The sequence below is a fragment of the Anas acuta genome, chromosome Z (assembly GCF_963932015.1).
Source record: "Anas acuta chromosome Z, bAnaAcu1.1, whole genome shotgun sequence".
Taxonomy (NCBI): Eukaryota; Metazoa; Chordata; class Aves; order Anseriformes; family Anatidae; genus Anas; species Anas acuta.
In genome coordinates, this window is record NC_089017.1 from 20,399,564 (window position 1) to 20,419,704 (window position 20,141).

The 20,141-nt window shown below is 40.6% G+C and overlaps 1 protein-coding gene across 1 annotated transcript in view; it reads left to right on the top strand.

Annotated features, from left to right (window-relative positions):
* The first annotated feature begins 7,062 nt into the window (after window positions 1-7,062).
* Window positions 7,063-20,141, top strand: part of TBCA (tubulin folding cofactor A) — a 34,948-nt gene continuing 21,869 nt past the window's right edge. Inside the window, exon 1 of the mRNA XM_068667074.1 lies at window positions 7,063-7,235. Within this exon, the coding sequence (XP_068523175.1) occupies window positions 7,183-7,235 (53 nt within the window). The 5' untranslated portion in view covers window positions 7,063-7,182. The remainder of the gene's footprint in view (window positions 7,236-20,141) is intronic.

Genomic DNA, 20,141 nt, shown 5'->3' on the forward strand with positions numbered 1-20,141 from the left:
CTCATTAAGCTGGTTTAATCAGGCTAATTTTAGCAAAATCATCAGTGCAATAATAATTACGGTGTGATGTTTACTTGTAATTATTTCTAGCTTCTCCCACACCTCCATGTCCTTTGCATAAAAGAGAAGTAAACAGATTTCTATCTCGCCTTCCTTCCCCATAAGAAAATTTATAGTGTAGGAGCAAGACTCCGGTCTTAAGTTTTGTTCTGAATGAGTGGCCTAAAGTGTTGTGCAGGAATGTAAGGTAACAGGCAAAACACGTAGATAATAATGAGGAAAAATTAAGGGAAAATGGTAAAGGAACATAGTGACTCAGTTTAGACAAGACTTTTAGTGAATTACTTACTGTTAAGATGTCTGGCCTAAATCCCTGCACAGATTTCACATGCTTATATCTGCCTCAAGCCTTTGCTTGCAGTTAAGCTAAAACATACCTTCCAGAAACCATATGATCTTCACTTACATGTCTTAAGCTCTCTCATCCATTAGTAGTTTTTCTGGTAGTTATTGTTCAGTATTAAAAATTTGTCCCCCTAATTCTACCCTAATTTTGACTTATTTGAGGTTCCTGTCATTGCATCCTACTGCTCACTCTTTATGCTGGACTCTGAACTTGCTGCTGCCAGACATTGCTTCTGTACGTAGGTTACGGATTGACCAAATCTCTTATTTTCTTATTTTCTTTGCTAAGTATGCAAAGACACAACCTCTTGTGTCTTTCTGTGTGCAGTATGTTCTTCATGTACTGTACCACTCTTGTAGATTTGTTGCAAGCTTTACAAGCTTTTTGTCCATTTTAAAGTGCAGAACTGGGCATGCAATTCCAGTTGGAGCCTCATATTGCTGGATACTAAGACTCCCACATAATGATGACCTGTCATTATATTCAAGGATGATATCTGCTCTCTGTGAGCCACGGCATTGTAGTTGAGCTCTTCTTCAGCTGGTCAGCCCTCACAAATCATCGGTTCTTTCCAGGTTTACTTGTTTCCAAGTCATGTTTTTTCACCCTGTAAGTCTGACCTAAGATCTTTTCTCTTAAACGTATGACCCTGATTTCTGTTGTGTTGAAATTACGCATTTTGAGTTAGTTTATTTTACCAAGCAATCCATATTGCTTTCAGAACTAATATGTTCTTATTACTTACAATGTCACCAACATTTGTGTCAGCCACAGGCTTTGCTAGCAATTATATTATATTTTCTCTCAGATCAATAAATAAATTGAACAGCTTAGGTCTGTTGAACAGATTCCTGCAAGAACTCACCAGAAATTGTCATATTATGACAATTGCCCATTCACAATACACCAATTTCCATACTATTTAATGTGTGCTAAAATAGTACTATATAGTGCTAGATTTTTTTATGACAATGCATTTTGATTTCATACCTGTTGCTTTACAGTGTCAAACTATATCATGACAGTGTGTTTATCTCTGTCAACAAGAACTGCTGCCCTATTAAAAGCATATATATTTGATGTCCCTTAGACCTTCTAAATACTTCTTGCTCTGATACCATGGTCTACAAAAACCATTTTCCTATTTAACTGACTCATGAGAGACTTTCTGAATATCATGTGTCATCATACAGGATATTAGCATCATTTGCCTTCCTGGTGCCAGTTACTTTAAAGTTCTCTGCTATTGTGTGCTAGCAACATGTTCCTGTCTGCTAAACATGGGCAAAGATTGTATCTTCAATGGAGAATATTATCCCTAGTGTTCATTATCTGTTAAGAATTGTGGTTCTCAGATGTGGCCAAAAAAGGAGGAATCCCTTTTGCTGGTATTTAAACTTTGCACTGAAGCATGTGATCAGTCAAACCCACACAGATGTCAGTCGATTTCCATAGGTTTCAGAATGTTTTGCTTTGTATCTTATGAGGGAAAGGATTCAAATAAAAATAAAGATAATGGTGGACATTATCACACAGAAATCGAGCAGACTTTGAAAAGCAATTACAAGACATCTATATAAAAAGGTCCTCAAAAATCCTGAAGCTGTCAATGAGAAGAAGATAAATATATATATATACAAAAATAGATAAAACTTACCCCTCCCTTTTTTGTTGTTGTTTGTTTTTTGTTTGTTTGTTTTCAAAGAGACTGATCATATGTAGCCATATTCTGTGAGTTCTTTAAACTTCAGATTTGAATTTGATTTTTTTTTGAATTTGATTTTTCACTGGAGATTTTATTACATTCAGTTATTGTCAAATCAATAATTCATTTTGTTTCATTCCAGTGATAACCACTTACACAAGAGTTTCATTCTAAAATATTCCTCAGCTAGAGACTCTCAGTTAAAATAGAAAAATTGTCCCATGGGCACGATAAAAAGAAAGTAACCAAAATAATGACAGTTAGTGACAGGTTCAAAACCGAAGCCCCTCTCTGTACTGTGAAATAAACACTTGTGAAGATTCTTGGTGTGTTTTACAGTCTTAATGGCTGTTAGGTCTCCCTTGATTGACCCCTAATAAAATCTAACCGGGGGTGACAGAAAAATATGTCCATCAACTTTGCTCATGCATTACCACATAAAAATTGACTGGAGTCATTGACTACAGGTAGCAATGAGCAAAACTACACAAGATAAATACTCTGGTTTGTGGATACTCATTCACTCCACTTTTGTCTGCCACCTTGATTTTTGGATTGGGCATTCATGGATAAAAGGTAGGTGATCTGAAAAAATCATGTATGTCTTTTAAAGACAGTATCATGTTATGTTACTCCCTTCACAGAAATTTATGTTACATGGTGTTAGACCATGGGCTAAGCTTAATGTAACATGATGCATTAAAAACTGCACATCATGATTGTAATGTCTGCCAGAACAATGACTTGTTATATCACATATCTCTTCATTTGTAAGTAGGGAACCCATGGAAATCATTTGCAAAGGGATATATTCTCCTTTTGATGCATGCACATAAATCCCCCTTTCCCTCACTACTTCCAGCTCTTCACCTAATGGATGGTCTGAGCTTGGAAAAACTGCTTAAAAAAAAAAAAAAAAAAAAGAAGGAAGAAGAAGAAGCCCTGAGTTAGCTAAAAAGGTTTGAATTGTAGCTTAGCATTTATTATAGGCACAGTTAAGCTCGCCTTAAAACTGTATAAGGGATGTTTACTAACCTATGCTCTTAGTGTAAAATTTGAGGAATCACCATTGCTGCCTTCTCTATGCACGATAAATTGTACTGTCTACACCATTTTCCTCTAGACGAGTAGATTTCCTTCTTGTTTTATACCACTGTATCCCAATGGACGACTTCCCTTTCACGTAAGTATAGATGAAAACAGAATCTGCCCTTGTGTTTGGTGAAGTCACAAAGGCAGAAACGAGAACACACTTTGTCCCCAGTACTTTTCAACTTCCGACCAGTGAGTTATTTCTCCTTTACCTAATTTTCTAGTGTAATCAAACCTCTTCAGTAACAACACACTTACTTCCCTCTTGATTCACCGTGTTTGATGGGTATGTTGCATATGCACCTATTTTTATCTTTGTCCCATGGCTACTTGCCTATGGCTACATTATTAAATCTATAGCCCTTACCTACATTTTTGGCACTGAACAGCTATGTAGGCATTTTAGGTGTGTGGGGTTCATCATTCTCACCAGCGATGATCACCTGATAAAAAATTGGGTCGACAGATCTACACTGCAAGTACAATACTAATATTACACTGTATGCTCCAACCAGAGAAATTCATTCTTGTGCACTTCAAAATCTCTAGCTTTGTGCTGGCCAGCTGTACAGAGGTTAATTTTATCTACTGACTAATTCATTCTCCTCAAAAAATTGAGGAGACACTACTAACCTTTATTCAAAAACTAATCTTATTTATCCATTACCCATTAGGGAGGTGGAAGGAAATTCTCCTTCCCTGCACATACACACACAGAGAGCAATAAAGAACTTGAGTACTAAATAACTTCCAGATTTTGTTTTATCATAAATAAAAAAGAAATTATATTAATACTGCACAGATGGTTTTGATGGATAAATGAAATAGTTTAAAAGCTGAGTCAGCTTTTACTTATTGAAGTAATGGTCTCAATCCTCAGCTGAGGCGAACATACACAGCTATGGACAGTTTTTTTAGGCTGTCTAAACCAACTAGTAATGAACAATAAGATGGAACCTGTCACTGGGTATTAGTGGATTTTAGAGGTGACTGTACTTCCTTCTGCAAGGTACACTCTGGCCTAAGCAATATAGGTAGAAATAGTGTAAGGCCTTTAGTTTGAACAATATCAGCTGGTGAATATACTGGCTCTGTAGTTCCAATGAACTAGTGGTACAATACAAAACAGCTCTGCTGCAACAGTTGCGTCCTGTTATTTTTAGTAACCCCACTATGCAATCCAATGAAACATCATTAGTTTGTATGACTTGCAAACTGATATGAAAAATATTCAACCAAAAACAAAACAAAACAAAACAAACAAACAAACAAACAAACAAACAAAAAGGCTGTATGCTTCCAAAGAGTGGTAGGATTGAGTCTCTTTGCCACTTGAAAGGTACAGCAAGGCTCATAGTATTCATAATGGAGACTAATTCATTTGGAAATGTATCTGCAACTGACTAGGCTAGAAATTATTTCAAAGGGGTTCTAGAAAAAAATAAAAATAAAAACCATTTTGATTAAAAAGATGTTTCTGCCTTGGAGAGCATTATACATGCTGTCCTGGATATCCAGATCTGATCCTTTGAAATAAAATCATTTTTAAGTGTTAGGATATGATTTCCAGGTACTAACACCAACACTTCCTAACCATAAAGTAGATCATGCTTTAGAAATGTTTTACAATGTATTTTAGCATCTACCATTAGTACTCTTCATGGTATCATCCTATGTGCTTAAATATAAGCTCATACTCAGTATATTAACATTTATTTGGTTATCTGAATTAAATTTAGGAAAACAAATGTATTTTACAGTTTAGTAGCTGAGTCTGAACACTCTCTGTGAGGTGAGTTAGTGTTTCAAGGTTAAAAACAAAACAATTCCAGCACTTGAAATAAGCGAGTTACTATTTTTAATACTTATTGTTGTTTTTGCTTTTTCTCCCAACAGCTATTTGTTGTTCTTTGTTCTGCAACAACTATGTCAAATGTAGATGTGACATAGGAGGGAAGATTTCAGAAGAATAAATTCACACGTAGGCCCAATGTGGCAATATAGCTAACATGCACTGGTTGGTATTTCCAGAGGGTGTGTAGCACAAGAGGACAGCCTTGGAGGTGCTGAGAGAACACCTTCATCTCAAGAGTGACTTGCTGTAACTTTCCGAGGCTGGGTCAACAAGGTATGGGTTTCCATTGAAGGAGGAAAGTAGCCATGTGCTGTTCTTGACCTATCATAGAATCATAGAATATCCTGAGTTGGAAGGGACACATAAGGATCATCAAGTCCAACTCCTGGCACCACACAGGTCTACCCAAAAACTCAGACCATATGACCAAGCACAGTCCAAACGCTTCTTAAACTCCGACAGGCTTGGTACCATGACTACATCCCTGGGGAGGCCATTGCAGTGTGCAACAACCCTCTCAGTGAAGAGCCTCTTCCTGATACCCAGCCTGAACCTCCTCTGTCACAGCTTGACACCATTCCCTTGGGTCCTATCACTGGTGACTAAAGAGAATAGATCAGCGCCTGCCCCTCCACTCCCACTCATGAGGAAGCTGTAGACCTCAATGAGGTCTCCCCTCAGCCTCCTCTTTTCCAGGAGGAACAGGCCAAGTAACCTCAGCCACTTCTCATACATCTTCCCCTCCAGGCACTTCCCCAGCTTCGTAGCACCCCTATTAGTCCTCTTTTATTAGGCTTTGTGAAAGGACCTGCCAGAACACTGCTCTCCTTCCTCCTCCAGCTGCACAAGTGGCATCAGGTTCGTGTAGAAAGAACACCTCTGTAAGCCTCTGTCCAGATCAGATATTCACGAGGTTTATTTAGGCTGCTGATTTGAAGGCCTATTTCTCCCCACAGAGACAGTGAAGAAATACGTGTTCCTCCAGAGGGCTGTTAAGGGCATTTAAGAGAGGTGGCTGCCATCTTCCATGGATCCCAGGAGACAGCCAGGCTGCTGACTAACCGTGGGACCATCTGAGGCAGATGTTACAGCCACGATTCTCGGAGCACAGCATTAGCCCCAACTAACACCACGGCTGAATCCAAACATGCAAGCATCAACCTGGAACAGCCAAGGCAACGTTGGATTTGGCCCAGCCTGTCAGCCTGTGGGTAGGTTTGCCAGGATCTATAGCACAGCTGTAGTTATTTATCATAGTTGCCTTATTTATTTGTTGAAACTGTTGATTTTTTTTTCCTATTAATTTAAATGCTTATACAGTGGAAGTTCTTGCAAGTAACGACCTGCAGGATTATTTTATTTTATTTTATTTTTATTTTATTATTGAATTGAATTGAATTGAATTGAATTGAATTGAATTTTATTTCATTTCATTTCATTTCCCAGAATTCACTCTCTTTAGGTAGTTAGCATCAACTAACCAGCATGAAGGAAGAAAGGCCTTCCCTGAACCACCATTCACACACACTAGGACTGAAGCTACTGATGTTGCCTTTTCAGCTGTTTTAACCGTGGGAAACCCCTTTTGGTGCTTGTTACACGCCACACACCAACTTGTGTAAAAGTTGGCGCAGAACCTGGCCTGGACTCCATCTTTCTGTGTGTGTATTCATGAAAAAATACAAGCAGGTGAGCTGTGCTGGGCATAGTACCAGAAGACACCGAGGACAAACCGCTGAGGTAATTATTATTTTTATACAGACGCCGTTAAAGCGGCCGCGTGCTTCGCGCCGCCCGCTACCGCCCCTCAGGCGCCGGGCTCGGAGGCCGCGCGCCCGCGGGTCCCGCCACTGCCGGTCGCTATGGGGACGGCGCCATCCCGCCGGACGCCTCCACGGGCCGGGGGGAGGGGGGGAAAGGGAGAGGTTGGGGGGGGGCTGCGAGGCTTGAGCGCGGGGCCCCGCCCCCCTCTCGCGGTGGTGTCGCCCAGGCCGGCGCCGCGCGCGCGGTGCGCATGCGCGCGGCGGTGTTGCGCAGTGAGGGCGCCGCGCCGTCCCCGCCGTGGTCGCCGCCTCAGCGCCGCCGCCTCAGCGCCGTTGGGCCCCGGCCCGCGCCGCGCCCGCCATGGCCGACCCCCGCCTCAGGCAGATCAAGATCAAAGCCGGCGTCGTCAAGCGGTGAGTGCGCGGCTGGGCGCCGCCGCCGCCATCCCCGTCCCCCGCCTCAGCCGTTGGGAGCCGTTGGTGGCCGTTGGGAGCCGTTGCGGGAGGCCCAGGGCGGTGCCGCCGAGCGTGGCGCGGTGCCGGGGCTGCCCCTGCCGCAGCCGGGCGGTTGTGGGGTGTGGGGGCCGTGCCGGGGCCCGAAGCACCCCGGGGGCCCCCAGGGGTCGGGCTGCCCCGCCGGGGCTCGCTTGCTGCGGGTCTCGAAACAAGCGTGGGGTGGGGGGCTCGCGGGGGCATAGGTGACGCTGCCCGGTGGGTTGTAGGCGTGACACGCGAGCCTCCGTTTTGTCTGGTGGTAACGCACCGAGTGTGTGTTGTGGCCATAAGCACGAGGCTCTGATGTGAAGTGGTTAGACGCAGTGTGATTTTGTGAAGGCCCGAACCTACAAAGACTGCACTGGCTCAAGCATAGGAAATAGCATGTGTGCCGGATCAGGATGTTAAATAGTCTGGTTTCATGCCGCCTGCTTTCTATTATGATTTTCTAATTTATGTGAGTAAAAGCCTAAAAGCAATAAGGGCACAATTCCTCATATCTGATGAGGTTTGAAAGATTGGACCTTAGACTAAAAAAGTAAAATGGATAAAGGTTTATCATTTTTACTCTAGGTAACAATTTGGGTTTCTGGGTTCAAATTGGGGAGCAGTTCTTAAGTGCTGCTACAAGCAAGAAGTTGATTCTATGATTCTAATATCCTGTTTCTTTTCATTGTGTGTGGCGTGCAAATCATGAGCATGTGTTGTTTTTAAGCCAGGTAACTTTTAGTGTGGTCTGACTGAGTGGCTTAGTGACTGCCTCTTGCTCTGGGTCCCTTTCATGACCTACGTTATGGTTACTGGCTTTGGTGGACAGCAACATTATAAATGGCATCTTTGCATTTGTAAGTTTCTGGTGTTTTATGTCTGTGCTCATAAGCCAAGTATTTGTGGCAAAACTAGATCTGTTTATTTATTTATTTATTGGTGTGTATTCTTTCTTCTAGTCAAAAGAATTTGTTGGTGTCTACTTTTACATTTTTTGTAGAAGTTTCTGTACTGGTTTATTGCAGCTGTTTCATAGTTTTGTGATAGTATCTAACAGTGTTGTAGTATCTAATACTGCATAAGATGACCATTTCTTCATACATCATCACAGAAGCTACCTGAAACACTTTAAGTTCATAGACTGGAAAACAGGGTAAGTCTACACCAGACAATGACCTGTGTGGAGACCCCAGTCAGTCAGAGCTGTTGCAGGTCTGTATGTTCACATGTTGAATACTGCGTTGTGTGGCTGGGTCTTCTTGGACCTAAAGACAGTTTAATGATCCCAACATGATTGTGCAGTACAAGGAGCTGGCTCAGAGTCTGTCTGCCACTGACCTTAGTGCTTCTAGCTCTGAAATGAGCTTGCATGTTCTTAGTTTGAATTTCTCTGCTTCTGCAATTTCAGTGAGTCTGAGAGAGCTGAGAACAAGAGATTAGAACTTGGTATGTTTCTTCACAATTGCATGTGAAGAACTTTTTGTTTGTGTGGCTCTTCTGTTTATTCATGTCATGCTTGGAAGTCCAGGGGTGCTTATTTTGATACTGTGACAACCATGTGGCATCCAAGTTCCCAAGTAGGCTGCTGAAGTTCCCACTCAATATTAGTCCAGTTACAATGATGCTAACACAGTTCAAATAATACACAGTTAAAATCATATATACCCAAAGCTTCTACTTTGCTTCTAATAGTACCTTTTCCCTGATGGTATACTCTCCCTTTTATTGGCTGTCTGGGTCCTAAGGCTGTTGGCTCAATATGGTAGTGGGGAGGGCACAAATCTGAGGAAGTCATCAATGTCCCAGATCCTTTGCTGGGAGGAAAGTTATGTTGATGGTTTCTTACTTTTCTGAGTCAGATATATTAGTTTATCTTCATTGTTTTGTGCTCTACCTTTTATCTGATTCTACTGTATATGGTGTGTTCTATGTACATTGGATAATTGTTATCTTAAAACTGGTTTTACCCATCTCTCAGGGCTGCATTCATTTGATCGCTACTTGACTGTAGGTAAGTTGTTCATAGCAGTGGGACATTTCAGCGTCTTCTTGTGACTGTGTTTTCAAAGGCTCTGCTATCATCCTATGTTCCTGCTCTAACTGGATTTGATCTTTTATGCTGCTTTTTAATTCAAAGTCAGAGACAACTCATTCTTCCTAAAATAATTTATTTAAAAAATTCAATACGATAACATCAATTTACGGGATTGTACAAAGTGAGCAAAAGCACAAACAAAGTAAGTATCACCCAGTCATAATAGTGGTTACAGTCAAACTGCTAAAAGAAGACTATAGGCTGGCCAAGACAAGTCCAGACAAAGTGTGACTTCTCCTGAGAGCTATTTTGTTAGCCAAGGCAAGTCCTGTGGCCTCTTAAAAGGAATGGTAACACAATATTTAATAAGTTACAGCATAATTCCCAGGCTCTGTATAGGTGAGAAGTCCACTGAGGTGAAACAACTGGCAGTTGTGGTAGGAGAAGGCTTAGTGTTGGACTGCAATTTAGGAATCTAAATCTGAACTGCAGTGTTACAGCCTCCTCCTCAGGGGGCCACACATCTGATTATTTCAGGGAGCTGATACACTGAAAAATAAGTTAGACTTACAAAATAAAAAAGTTTTTTTTTTTTTAAAGATGAGGCCTAATTGGACCAGCTTGCCACACAACTGTGTACATGTCGGGGCTACTACAAAGGAAGTGACAATAGAAGTGCATTTGACGGGGTTCATATTTGCTTTTGGAGAATGGCTGTGTAAATAAGCAAGTAAACTTGTCTTGTGTTTTTTGTGTGGTAACAATATGCAGAACTACTGTTACTCTGCGGTAGCTGGCCTGTGAGTAAAGGTAACTCCTTTTTTTAAAGAAGAAAAGGAATGCTATCTTACAGTCACTGTGCGGGAAATGGTAGGTCTTGGTAATTGTTGTGAAAGAATGGACAAGCTTAAAGTTAACTTTCTTGTTTCTCTCCATGTAACCCCACAACTCTCTTAAAATCACTTTTCTTTTTTTTTTAATGCTTAACATAGTGGTAATGTTTTATATCTTGTTAATGTAAAGCATCCTTAGATATTGTACTTTTTTCACATGGATGTAGTTATAGCCCAAGCACATGGGATGTAAGGGGTGTTGCCTAGGTATTGATGACAGTAGTAGCAGCAGCTCCCATGTCTGTCAGTTGTTCACAGATGCAAGAAGAGGCATGGCTGTCTCACTCCACCCCTCCTTCTCAAACTAGAAGTCTTGTTCGGTACTCTGTATTGTAGCTGGTGTGCATGTGACCTGAGTCAACTTAGGAAAGTTAACATTTTCCACAGAAAATAATAGAGCAGTTATTTAGGTATTTGCTCATAATATTTGAGAGGATTCACACAAAGGCTTAACATGCCAAAAGTGACTGACTTAAGGCTTCAATTAATTTTCCTTATTTTTTCTGAGAAGAACCTAGTCTGTAAAGCTGATTTTTTTTTGAAGTGGGCAATGCTTAGACTAGGAGAATAATAATAATAATAAAGATACAGGACAGGAACTGCTAGGATGTTCTGAACTTTCTTGACATTTCTTTTGTCTTTTTTAATCACCTGCTGTAGCCCACTCTATAATCTTTTAGCAGTTCCTTATCTCACCACTTTTTTTTTGAGCTAAGAACAAAACAGCTGCTTAATGTGGGATTTTTTTAGCCGTGTATCATAGATTCTTCGTGTACCCCTCTTGAGACTGTCTATTGTAGTTGTGGATAATTTACTCTGTGTTTCGTATTTGTTGTGTATTGGTGAAAGGAACTTGAACTTGGAATGGGGCGAACTTTTTGCATTTTCTGACAAAATTGATAGCCAGGCTCTTGGTGACTCTATACCTTCATTAAGCAGAATTCAGATAAGTAGATTTGATGAGCGTGAATAATAATACTTTTTCTATGTGTGTTTTATGTCCAAGAAAGCACTACTTCTGTTTAGTCACTTTCAAAATCATCTTACTCTCAGTAAATCCAAGCTCAGAAAACCTGCCAGACAGTAAGTAAATTGATTTAAAAAATATATTAAATATCTTATACTCAATTCAGATTGGCAATGGTTCTAAAAACTACTGTGAACAAAGTAAGTTGGGGCATGTGAAAATAGCACTGACATTTGCCCATAGTTTCTGTCTGATTAAATGGAAGTGACACCAGTAGATTAGAATGAGACTAAGACAATTCACATTGCAATTGTGTTAGTTTAACTTTAACAATCTTTTAACACTCTTGTTTAAATGTGGCTGACATACCATAATTACGAATCTACAAGCCTTGATTATAGAATTTTACATCATGAACCTATGGGGAAAGTGTATTGATTTTTGTGAAGCAGCCCTTTTTAAAACCACCTTTCTAAAACTATGGAATCTTCCCAAGATTGTTTTTTTTTGCCTGTACCACTGGCAATGATTCTACTTTTTCTCTTTGTAAAATATTGTCATTGTAAATTACATTACCAAATAGCTCACACTGTCATCTTTTTTCTAAGTATGGAAAGTTCTGAAAGTTATTAAAAACAGTTGGTTTCTTTTAAATATAATTATAAACAATGAAAGCTAAATTGTATGGCTGCGTTTATGATACATTTTGTACAAGTGACATGAAATATTGCAGAGAATGCATTTTTTTTCTGTATGGTGATTGTTGGTAATTCAAGCACAAAACTAGTTAATTTTCTTGATTACTCAAGAAATTTGCTATTTCTGGTGAAAAACACAAATAGTCTTAGTCTTCTGACCACCACATGAACTGTTGATCTTTTACTTGTTTCCCATTAGCCACAGGCACCAGTTGTTATTCTTATCATTAATATATCGAAAAGAAACTCAAGTCTCCTCTCTTTATACTCATTATAGTTAGAAGATTGTATGTAACAACTGCATGTTAGCTCAATTAATAGAAAAGGCTGGGATATGGGTTTTGGGGAATGATCTGCAGAGCTGCTCAGCTATACTGAGTCAGCATGATAAAGCTATTTCATGTGTTTACACTGCACATCCAAGAGCACAGATTCAGGAGGGTGAATATATTGCATGCGCTATTGGATACAGGCTGGCTCTGTATCCAAATTAAATAACCTTTCTCATAGTGCAGGAGCGTTGTGCAGCTGCTGCCTAGGGCTGTGGCCAGTTCAATCGTGTACTCATAACAGCACACCCTGTAAACTTGGGCTCAGAGCTAGACAAATTTCTTTGTTGGTCCAGAGCTACTTAGATGTGTCTGGAGTACCTCTTGTACTGCTCTTGACATCAGGATCCCATACAAAAAGTCTGGAGTTGGCCCTGCAATTGAAGGACACTACAGTTGTTTAGATTTATTAACTTAGTGTCTGTCCCACAGAAAGCCTTCTCTATATGAACTGTGAAAATGCTGCAACTGCAACATGTTTACACAATGTTGCAACTGCATTTACACAGTGCTGTCTAACATCTGTGATGTGCAAGGTTGGCAATCCAGGTGTTAATTTAAGGGTAATTGCAAGTTGACTCAATTCTCCGGAAACAAAGCTACTTGTTTGAAAAGGATCTTATTTTTCTGTGTTTTTAAATGCATGCTTTCTTTTAAACTTCAGGGCTACTGAACAGTATGAATGCAGATTTTTTTTTCTTTAAAGGCTGTGAGAAGAGCACAGCTTTTTGTGTGTGTGTGTGAAAATTGTGTAGATTCTTAAAAGTATATCTTGATTTATTTTGTTTTTGAGTAGATACAAACACTGGTTCCCTTTTGGGGAAATTTAAATTAGTAATGTTCAGACCTTTAAAAGTTTCCCACCTTCACATTCCTTCCTCCATGCAATTACCTCTTTTGAATAAAAAAAAAAATAAAAAATACAAAAGCCTCCAGTGAAATAAGTCTCATAGTTTTGCCTTAGAGGGCAGAAAATAATTATTAACACAAAAACAGTCTCATGCATGTCCATGTTGACCATAGTAATCTGTTGATGTCATCTTAGTTGGCAGAACTATGTGACACACCGGGTGTATCGCCATAGGTGTCAGTAGTAATACTATGTTAAGGAGGAAATTATGTATATATATAATCTTAAATTTGGGTACCTATGCACAGGTGTGTCTTTCCAACCTTAAAAACTTTCATCAGTCTTTAAAATTTAGGGAAACAGTGTAGTAATAGTTGCTTGGCAAACCTTGTTTGATGACATTATGCATACTTTTAGTACTGTTGTCTTGTGTATGATTGTACATGTACGTTTTCTTCGTGGGATTCTAACCCATGGCATGGAGCCATATGTTCAACTATGTGGATAAAACAGCTACAAATAATAGTTTTGAGTGCTGAATTAGAACGTGGATGTATGGAAAAACAATTATATTAAATTTATGGTAGTGCTTTATATACGGAAGATGAATTACAGCTGCGTTAACAACAGTTATCCATCCTGGCTAGACTTTGCGTTAAATATTAGGAAGTTCTGTGCGTTGTCCATGCGTAAATCTTATTTACGATCATGGGACCTATTATATTTTTATGTTTTCCTTAAACTGTACTCAACCTCTTTCCCAATCTGTCATGAACTGACTACAGACATATTTTGACTTTAGTTCTGTTCAAGTTTGATCATCACTTCAACACTTCCGCTTTGCTGTTCTACTTCTACTGGGGGGAGAGGGAGGCAGTTGACCCCACAGAAGTTTCTTGTTCTCCCATCTCCAGAAGTGAAGTTCTCATGTTCCTTTAGATTTACAACTTTCAACCTCTATCCAATTCCCTTCTGTGCTGTTCTCTCAGAATTTGTGCTGCTTCAGAATCTATTTAGGCTTTAATGATAAACTTTTTGGTTCTCTCCAGCTCTCGTCTTCAGCCCATCAGAGATGCTCTTTCAGCATCTTTTCACTCCCCTTTCTCTTCTTTGACCCTAACCATCCAAGTTGCTTCTTTCAGTATCATAGCACTGGCTGCTGGTGTTCAGTAATACTCTATCGAAGCAGAGCTTGTTAGTAGAGGAAAAGGGGAACTTCAGCTATTGCTATAAGAAGAATTTTGGGGGAAAACATAAAACTTCATGAATGTACTGCAAGAGCAGGAAAATCTCTGTTGAGAGGCAGGGCCAAAATGTGAAGCCCCAGAGAATCAGAGAGATCTAAAATTAAAAATTGTATATTGCATCTTATTTATTATTAAAAATATGCTATAAAATGTTAAAACCAAGTCATTTTTAAACTGAAATAATTTTCTAACTTCAAAAATACCCTATAACTGATTTTCACAATCTTCTCAGTAGTAATCCATGACAAGTGCCAAGCCTGCAAAGTTAACCTGAAAATATCCTTAGAAAATGTAGCTTAGTTTTGTGAGCCATATAGATACAGGAGGGGTTAAAAAAAACCACATGTATATACTTGTATGTTGTTATACCTCAATTTGACTCAAGAAGTTTTATCTTTTCTGATTATTTTGTTGCTGTCAAGAAAATTAATATGTAAATTAGAGGTCTGGTCCAAATCAAAAAGCATTCAGTTACTGACAGCTGAGAAGATACAGCAGTTGGTGATACCTGTGCCAAGTACTGTATTTCTTGCCTCCTTTCTTCCTTGACTTTTCCACCTAGGCCCTGGTTTGTAATGTAGATGAGCTTACGCAGCCTCAGTGAAACCAGGCATGTGCATATAACTAACAAACAAAACAAAAGCAACAAACCATAAAACTAGTTAGGCTGTTATTGATTTCTAGGTTTGAAGTAAGTCAGCATAGATTATTTCATTATCTACTCAATACAATTTTGTCAGCTTTGAGTTTCCTGTATGCTTAGCATATATGTTAATGCACTGTGGTTAATGTTAGCATCAGTTTTGAAGAGATCATTATAGAATCATCACAGAATGGTTTGGGTTGGAAGGGACCGTAAAGGTCACCTAATTCCAATTCCCCTGCCATGGACAGGGACACCTTCCACCTGAACAGGTTGCTCAAAGCCCCATCCAGACTGACCTTGAACACCTCACGGGATGGGGCATCCACAGCTTCTCTGGGCAATCTGTTCCAGTGCCTCAGCACCCTCAGAGTAAAGAATTTCTTCCTTATATCTAATCTAAACCTACCCTCTTTTAGTTTAAAGTCATTACTCCATGTCCGATCCCTGCACTCCCTGACAAAGAGTCCCTCCCCAGCTTTCCTGCAGGCCCCCTTTAGGTACTGGAAGGCAGCTCTAAGGTCTCCCCAGGGCCTTCTCTTCTCCAGGCTGAACAGCCCCAACTCCTTCAGCCTGTCCTTATATGAGAGGTGCTCCAGCCCCTTGATCATCCTCATGTCCCTGATCTGGACATGTTCGAATACTTCCATGTCCTTGTTGTGCTGGAGGCCCTAGAGCTGAACGCAACACTCCAGATGGGGTCTCACAAGAGCAGAGCAGAGGGGGAGAATCATCTCCCTCACCCTGCTGGCCATGCTGCTTTTGACGTAGCCCAGGATACGGTCAGCTTTCAGGGCTGCAAGCACACATGGCCAGCTCCTGTGGAGCTTCTCATCCACCAGGTCTTCCTCCTCAGGGCAGCTCTCAATCCATTCTCCGTCCAGCCTGTGCTTGGTTAGGTTTGCCTCAGCCCAGATGCAGGACCTTGCACTTGGGCTTGTTGAACCTCATGAGGTTCACACAGGCCCACCTCTCAAGCCTGTCCAGGTCCCTCTGGAAGGCATCCCTTCCCTCCAGTGTGTCCACTGCACCACACAGCTTGGTGTCATCAGCAAACTTTGGGCACTCAATCCCACTGTTCTTGTCACCAACTATGTTAAACATTTCTGGTCCATGTACTGACCTCTGGGGAACACCATTCATCACTGTCTTCACGTGGACATAGAGCCATTGACCGCAACTCCTGAGTGGTACAGTCCAGCCAGTTCCTTACCTTGCATGCCCTTTCAATAGTGAAGCTATTCAATAACAAAAGTGAGAAATTCTGACCCCACTCTAATCTTCAGAGCTCCACCGAGCTCACTCAGTCCAGCCAGGGAAGCACCTCTTGGGTGGATTTTTCTAATACGGGAGTATTGGAAATACCGGAGTCTGTGTCTGGTGGCGTAAACACATAGGTACGATTTTAGCTCGTGCACAACCTCATTTGTTGGAGTGGGGAAAGCATACCAAGAGTAGTAGTGTGTGCTCATTCTGTTCTTACACTGCTTGCAATTTTTACGTTGAGCATCTATTATTACTTTGTGCCTATTACTGTGGCTCAGAAAGATGGAAATTTTGTCTTTCTAGTACAGATGTTTCACCTGTTAGATGTAAGTTCTTAGAAAATACAAAGAAATTAAGGACAAGATTTAAAAAAAAGCCTTCTGCCATCCTGTCTATTGTGCATACTTCTTTCATCTGTCAACCTTCAGATAAACTGTGTTCTCTTCCTGTGATCCACTGGTCAGTGTGGTAGCTCTGCTTGCTGCTTCTAGTGATGCTACTCCAGGAGATGACACTGGGACTGATGTATAAAGAACAGGGTAGGAACTTAAGTACATTTGGGAAATGAGAAAGGAGAGGAATCTGTTGCTCTTTCAGTAGCAGCCAGAAGTTAGAACAGTCTAAACCACTTGCCAATCTGCATCCTAAATAGACTAGGATGCAGTCTCTTGAGAAATCAGTGTCATCCTAAATTTGAAGGTCTCATTCTGGCCCCTGCCCCATCCACTTCCCTTGTCTCTCTGACATCAGTTTCAAATCTTTTGCTGAGCTTGTTCAGTTAGCTTAATGCAAGAGAAAAAATGTCAGCTTTTTCTCTTACTTTTTTAATTTCCTGGTTTGATGAACTGAATTTGGCTCATGGAGAGATTATTTGAGCATTAGTGCTGGCAGGGATGTATGCTGGGGCAGGGAGCAGACTGTGATGGTTTTACCCAGCTGGGCAGCTAACTCCACCACAGGTGCTCTCTCACCCCCCACTCCCAAAGGGATGTGGTGAGAAAATACAACAAAAAGGGCTCAAGGTTTGAAATCACTCAACAATTATTGTCACGGGCAAAGCAGACTCAATATAGGGAGATTAACAGAAATTATTGCCTATCGCTAGCAGACTAGAGCAGTGAGAAACTAAAAACACCCCCCAACCTCTCCCCTCATCAACCTTCTACCTCCTACCCCTGAGCAATGCAGGGGAACAGGGAATGGGGGCTGTGGTCGGTCCCTGACACTTTGTCTCTACTGCTCCTTCATGGTCACATCCACCAGGGGCTCCTCCACGTGGGGACTGCAGCGTGGAGATCTGCTCCATGTGGGACCCATGGGCTGCAGGGGGACGGCCTGCTCCACCAGGGGCCTCTCCACAGGCCACAGGGGAACTGCTGCTGCCTGCCTGCAGCACCTCCTGCCCTCCTGCTGCACTCACCTGGGGGGCTGCAGGGCTGCTTCGCTCATACTTTCTCACTCCTCTCTCCCAGCTGCTGTAGCACAGCAGGTTTTTTCCCCCTTTCTTCCATCTGTTCTCCCAGAGGCCCAACCAGTGACCCTCCCTGGCTCAGCTCTGTCCAGCAGCGGGTCCCTTTTGGAGCTGTCTGGAGCTGGCTCTGATCTGACATGGGGCAGCTGCTGGGCTCTGCTCACAGAGGCCACCCTGCTACCAAACCCTTGCCATGTAAACGTAATACGCAGACCTCACAGACCTCCCTTTAGCAGCAGCTTTTTGACAGTCTTGAACCATCTTGTGTTACTTTGCTCTTCCACTTAAGGAGTGGGGTGAAAGTGTGTAGAGGAAAATAGGTGAGGAAATAAATCATAATGGTATTGTCAGATAGAGAATTTTTTGTTTCCATCTATTTCAAGATTCACTCATGCTCTTTTAGCTCTTACGGTTTTAGTCTGTAGCTTTGAAGTAATAAAACTGTGTGGTTGTGTTTTTCTTTTTTTTAAATGCAGAACTAACAAATTGTGGAATTGATTGTTAAGTCATGTGAAAATCAAATGTGTAAAGGATTTTAAAAGGGCAGCAGCCATGGCCAGGAGCTGACCTAGTGTGTAGTAAACATTGATGGTTTAGTTTTGTTCTTCATTCTTAAGAAGTCTTTAACTTGATTTTTGGAGGCAGGTATACCATAGGAAATGTCACTTTAATCTTGATTTGCTTCTTTATATGCTTTCCCTAATAGTTAACTACTGGCTGCCACTGAAGACAAGGTCCAGAATAATTGAATCTTATGTTTCTTCTTTTTCATTTTTTAAGGACTGGGAGAAGCTAATAAAACACAATTATTTTGTTTAGATTATCTCTTCTGTACATGTAGTTCTGGGGGCATGGACTTCTGCTTCAGGGTCCATGAAAGACAAATAAGGAAAGCAAGCTTATTTTCAGTAGATTTAAACTGGATATGTGGGAGTCTTCACTGAAAAGTTAAGGCAGTCTGTAGCCTGAAAAGAGCTATTATAAATGGAGACTTGAAGTATCAGAATCTGCCAATATTAGATACGGTTTGACAACATTTACTTCTCTCATTTATTTCAAGAAATGCAAGGAGAGAATTTTTGGTCAGTAGACTTATTTTAAAAGGGAAAAAAAGTAAAGGAAAATTCCAGTAAGTGGTTGGTTCTTTGACTGTATACCAGGTATCTGTAGCCTGAAGCTCTCACATACTTCCTCATGGCCTGTTGATTGTAAAGCTTTCCAAAACTTGCCAGAAATCAGAATAGGATGTTCAAAATGTTAAATACACATACAGTTTCCTTCTTACAGATTTTTTTTAAACATCTGATCCAACTGGAACATATACTTAAATAGTGACAGTCTCTTTGGTATGACTTTTAAATAACTTCCTTTTTTATTGCAACTTTGTTAACTTCTTCAAATCTTTAGGATATCTTAAAATGTGAGGCCTTATGTTGAAACTTTAGAATAAAGATTGAATTGTGAAGAAGCAGCTTTACAGCCAAAAGGCAGATGTTCCCAAAGAAAGAAAAAAAAATCAGGGGAAAGAGATCGAAGAAATCATTAAAGCAAATTTGCTTTTTTATTAGTATTATTCATGGCAGATAACGGTAGAGTAGAAATAAAAGGCATTTTGGTTAGATAAGTAATCATGTTTTGAACATGGCTGTATCCCTATGAGGGGAAAGTATGCAAGTGTTTTAAAGTGCTTATGCCATTGACAGAATAAGTCTGTCATGGCCTGAGGTTCTTACTTAGAAGTAGCATCAACCTCTATGAGCAGTGGAAGTTCTTTCAGAAGGTGTAGTCCAGGGCTTCAGTGGTTCTCGAAGAAAGCTTGGCAACTGTTTCTCACTTTAGTTGAAGATGAATGCTCAACTATTTGTCTTCCCTATTTCTGGCTTACTATGTACATATATACAGCTACATATATTGAAAATGTGCTGTAAAATTCACTGTTAAAGAATTGTGGAATGGTTTGGTGTGCTGTGGAGTAAAGATTATTAATTTCTTGAGACATAGTAACTGGGGTGCAACTTCGCTCTTCAGGTTTAAGCAGTTTTCACAGAATTAACTACAATAATTTCTAGGTTACGGTTGAGGAACCATGATGTTCATGGTAATGTTTTGAAGGTTGCAGTGTTGTTCTCTTTGATGAATAACTGGATGACTTATGTTCCTGTTACTGCTGGTCTCTTTGAAGGGGCACTAAAGTTTTCTCCTCACTACATGGCAGCTGACAAATACCAATTTTCTGAAAGTTCATTGCTAAACAACTTACCTTCAGTTATTCTACATGCATCTTTTCCTGTGCACAGACTGCCATTAGCTGTATGTTATGGGAAGCTAGGTTGGAGATATTGGGCTTTAGTAAGTACATTTACATGTGGAAGAAAAATTGAATTCCCAGTGACACGAGTGCTAGGAAAAGTCATCCTACTGACATCAGTGGCAGAAAT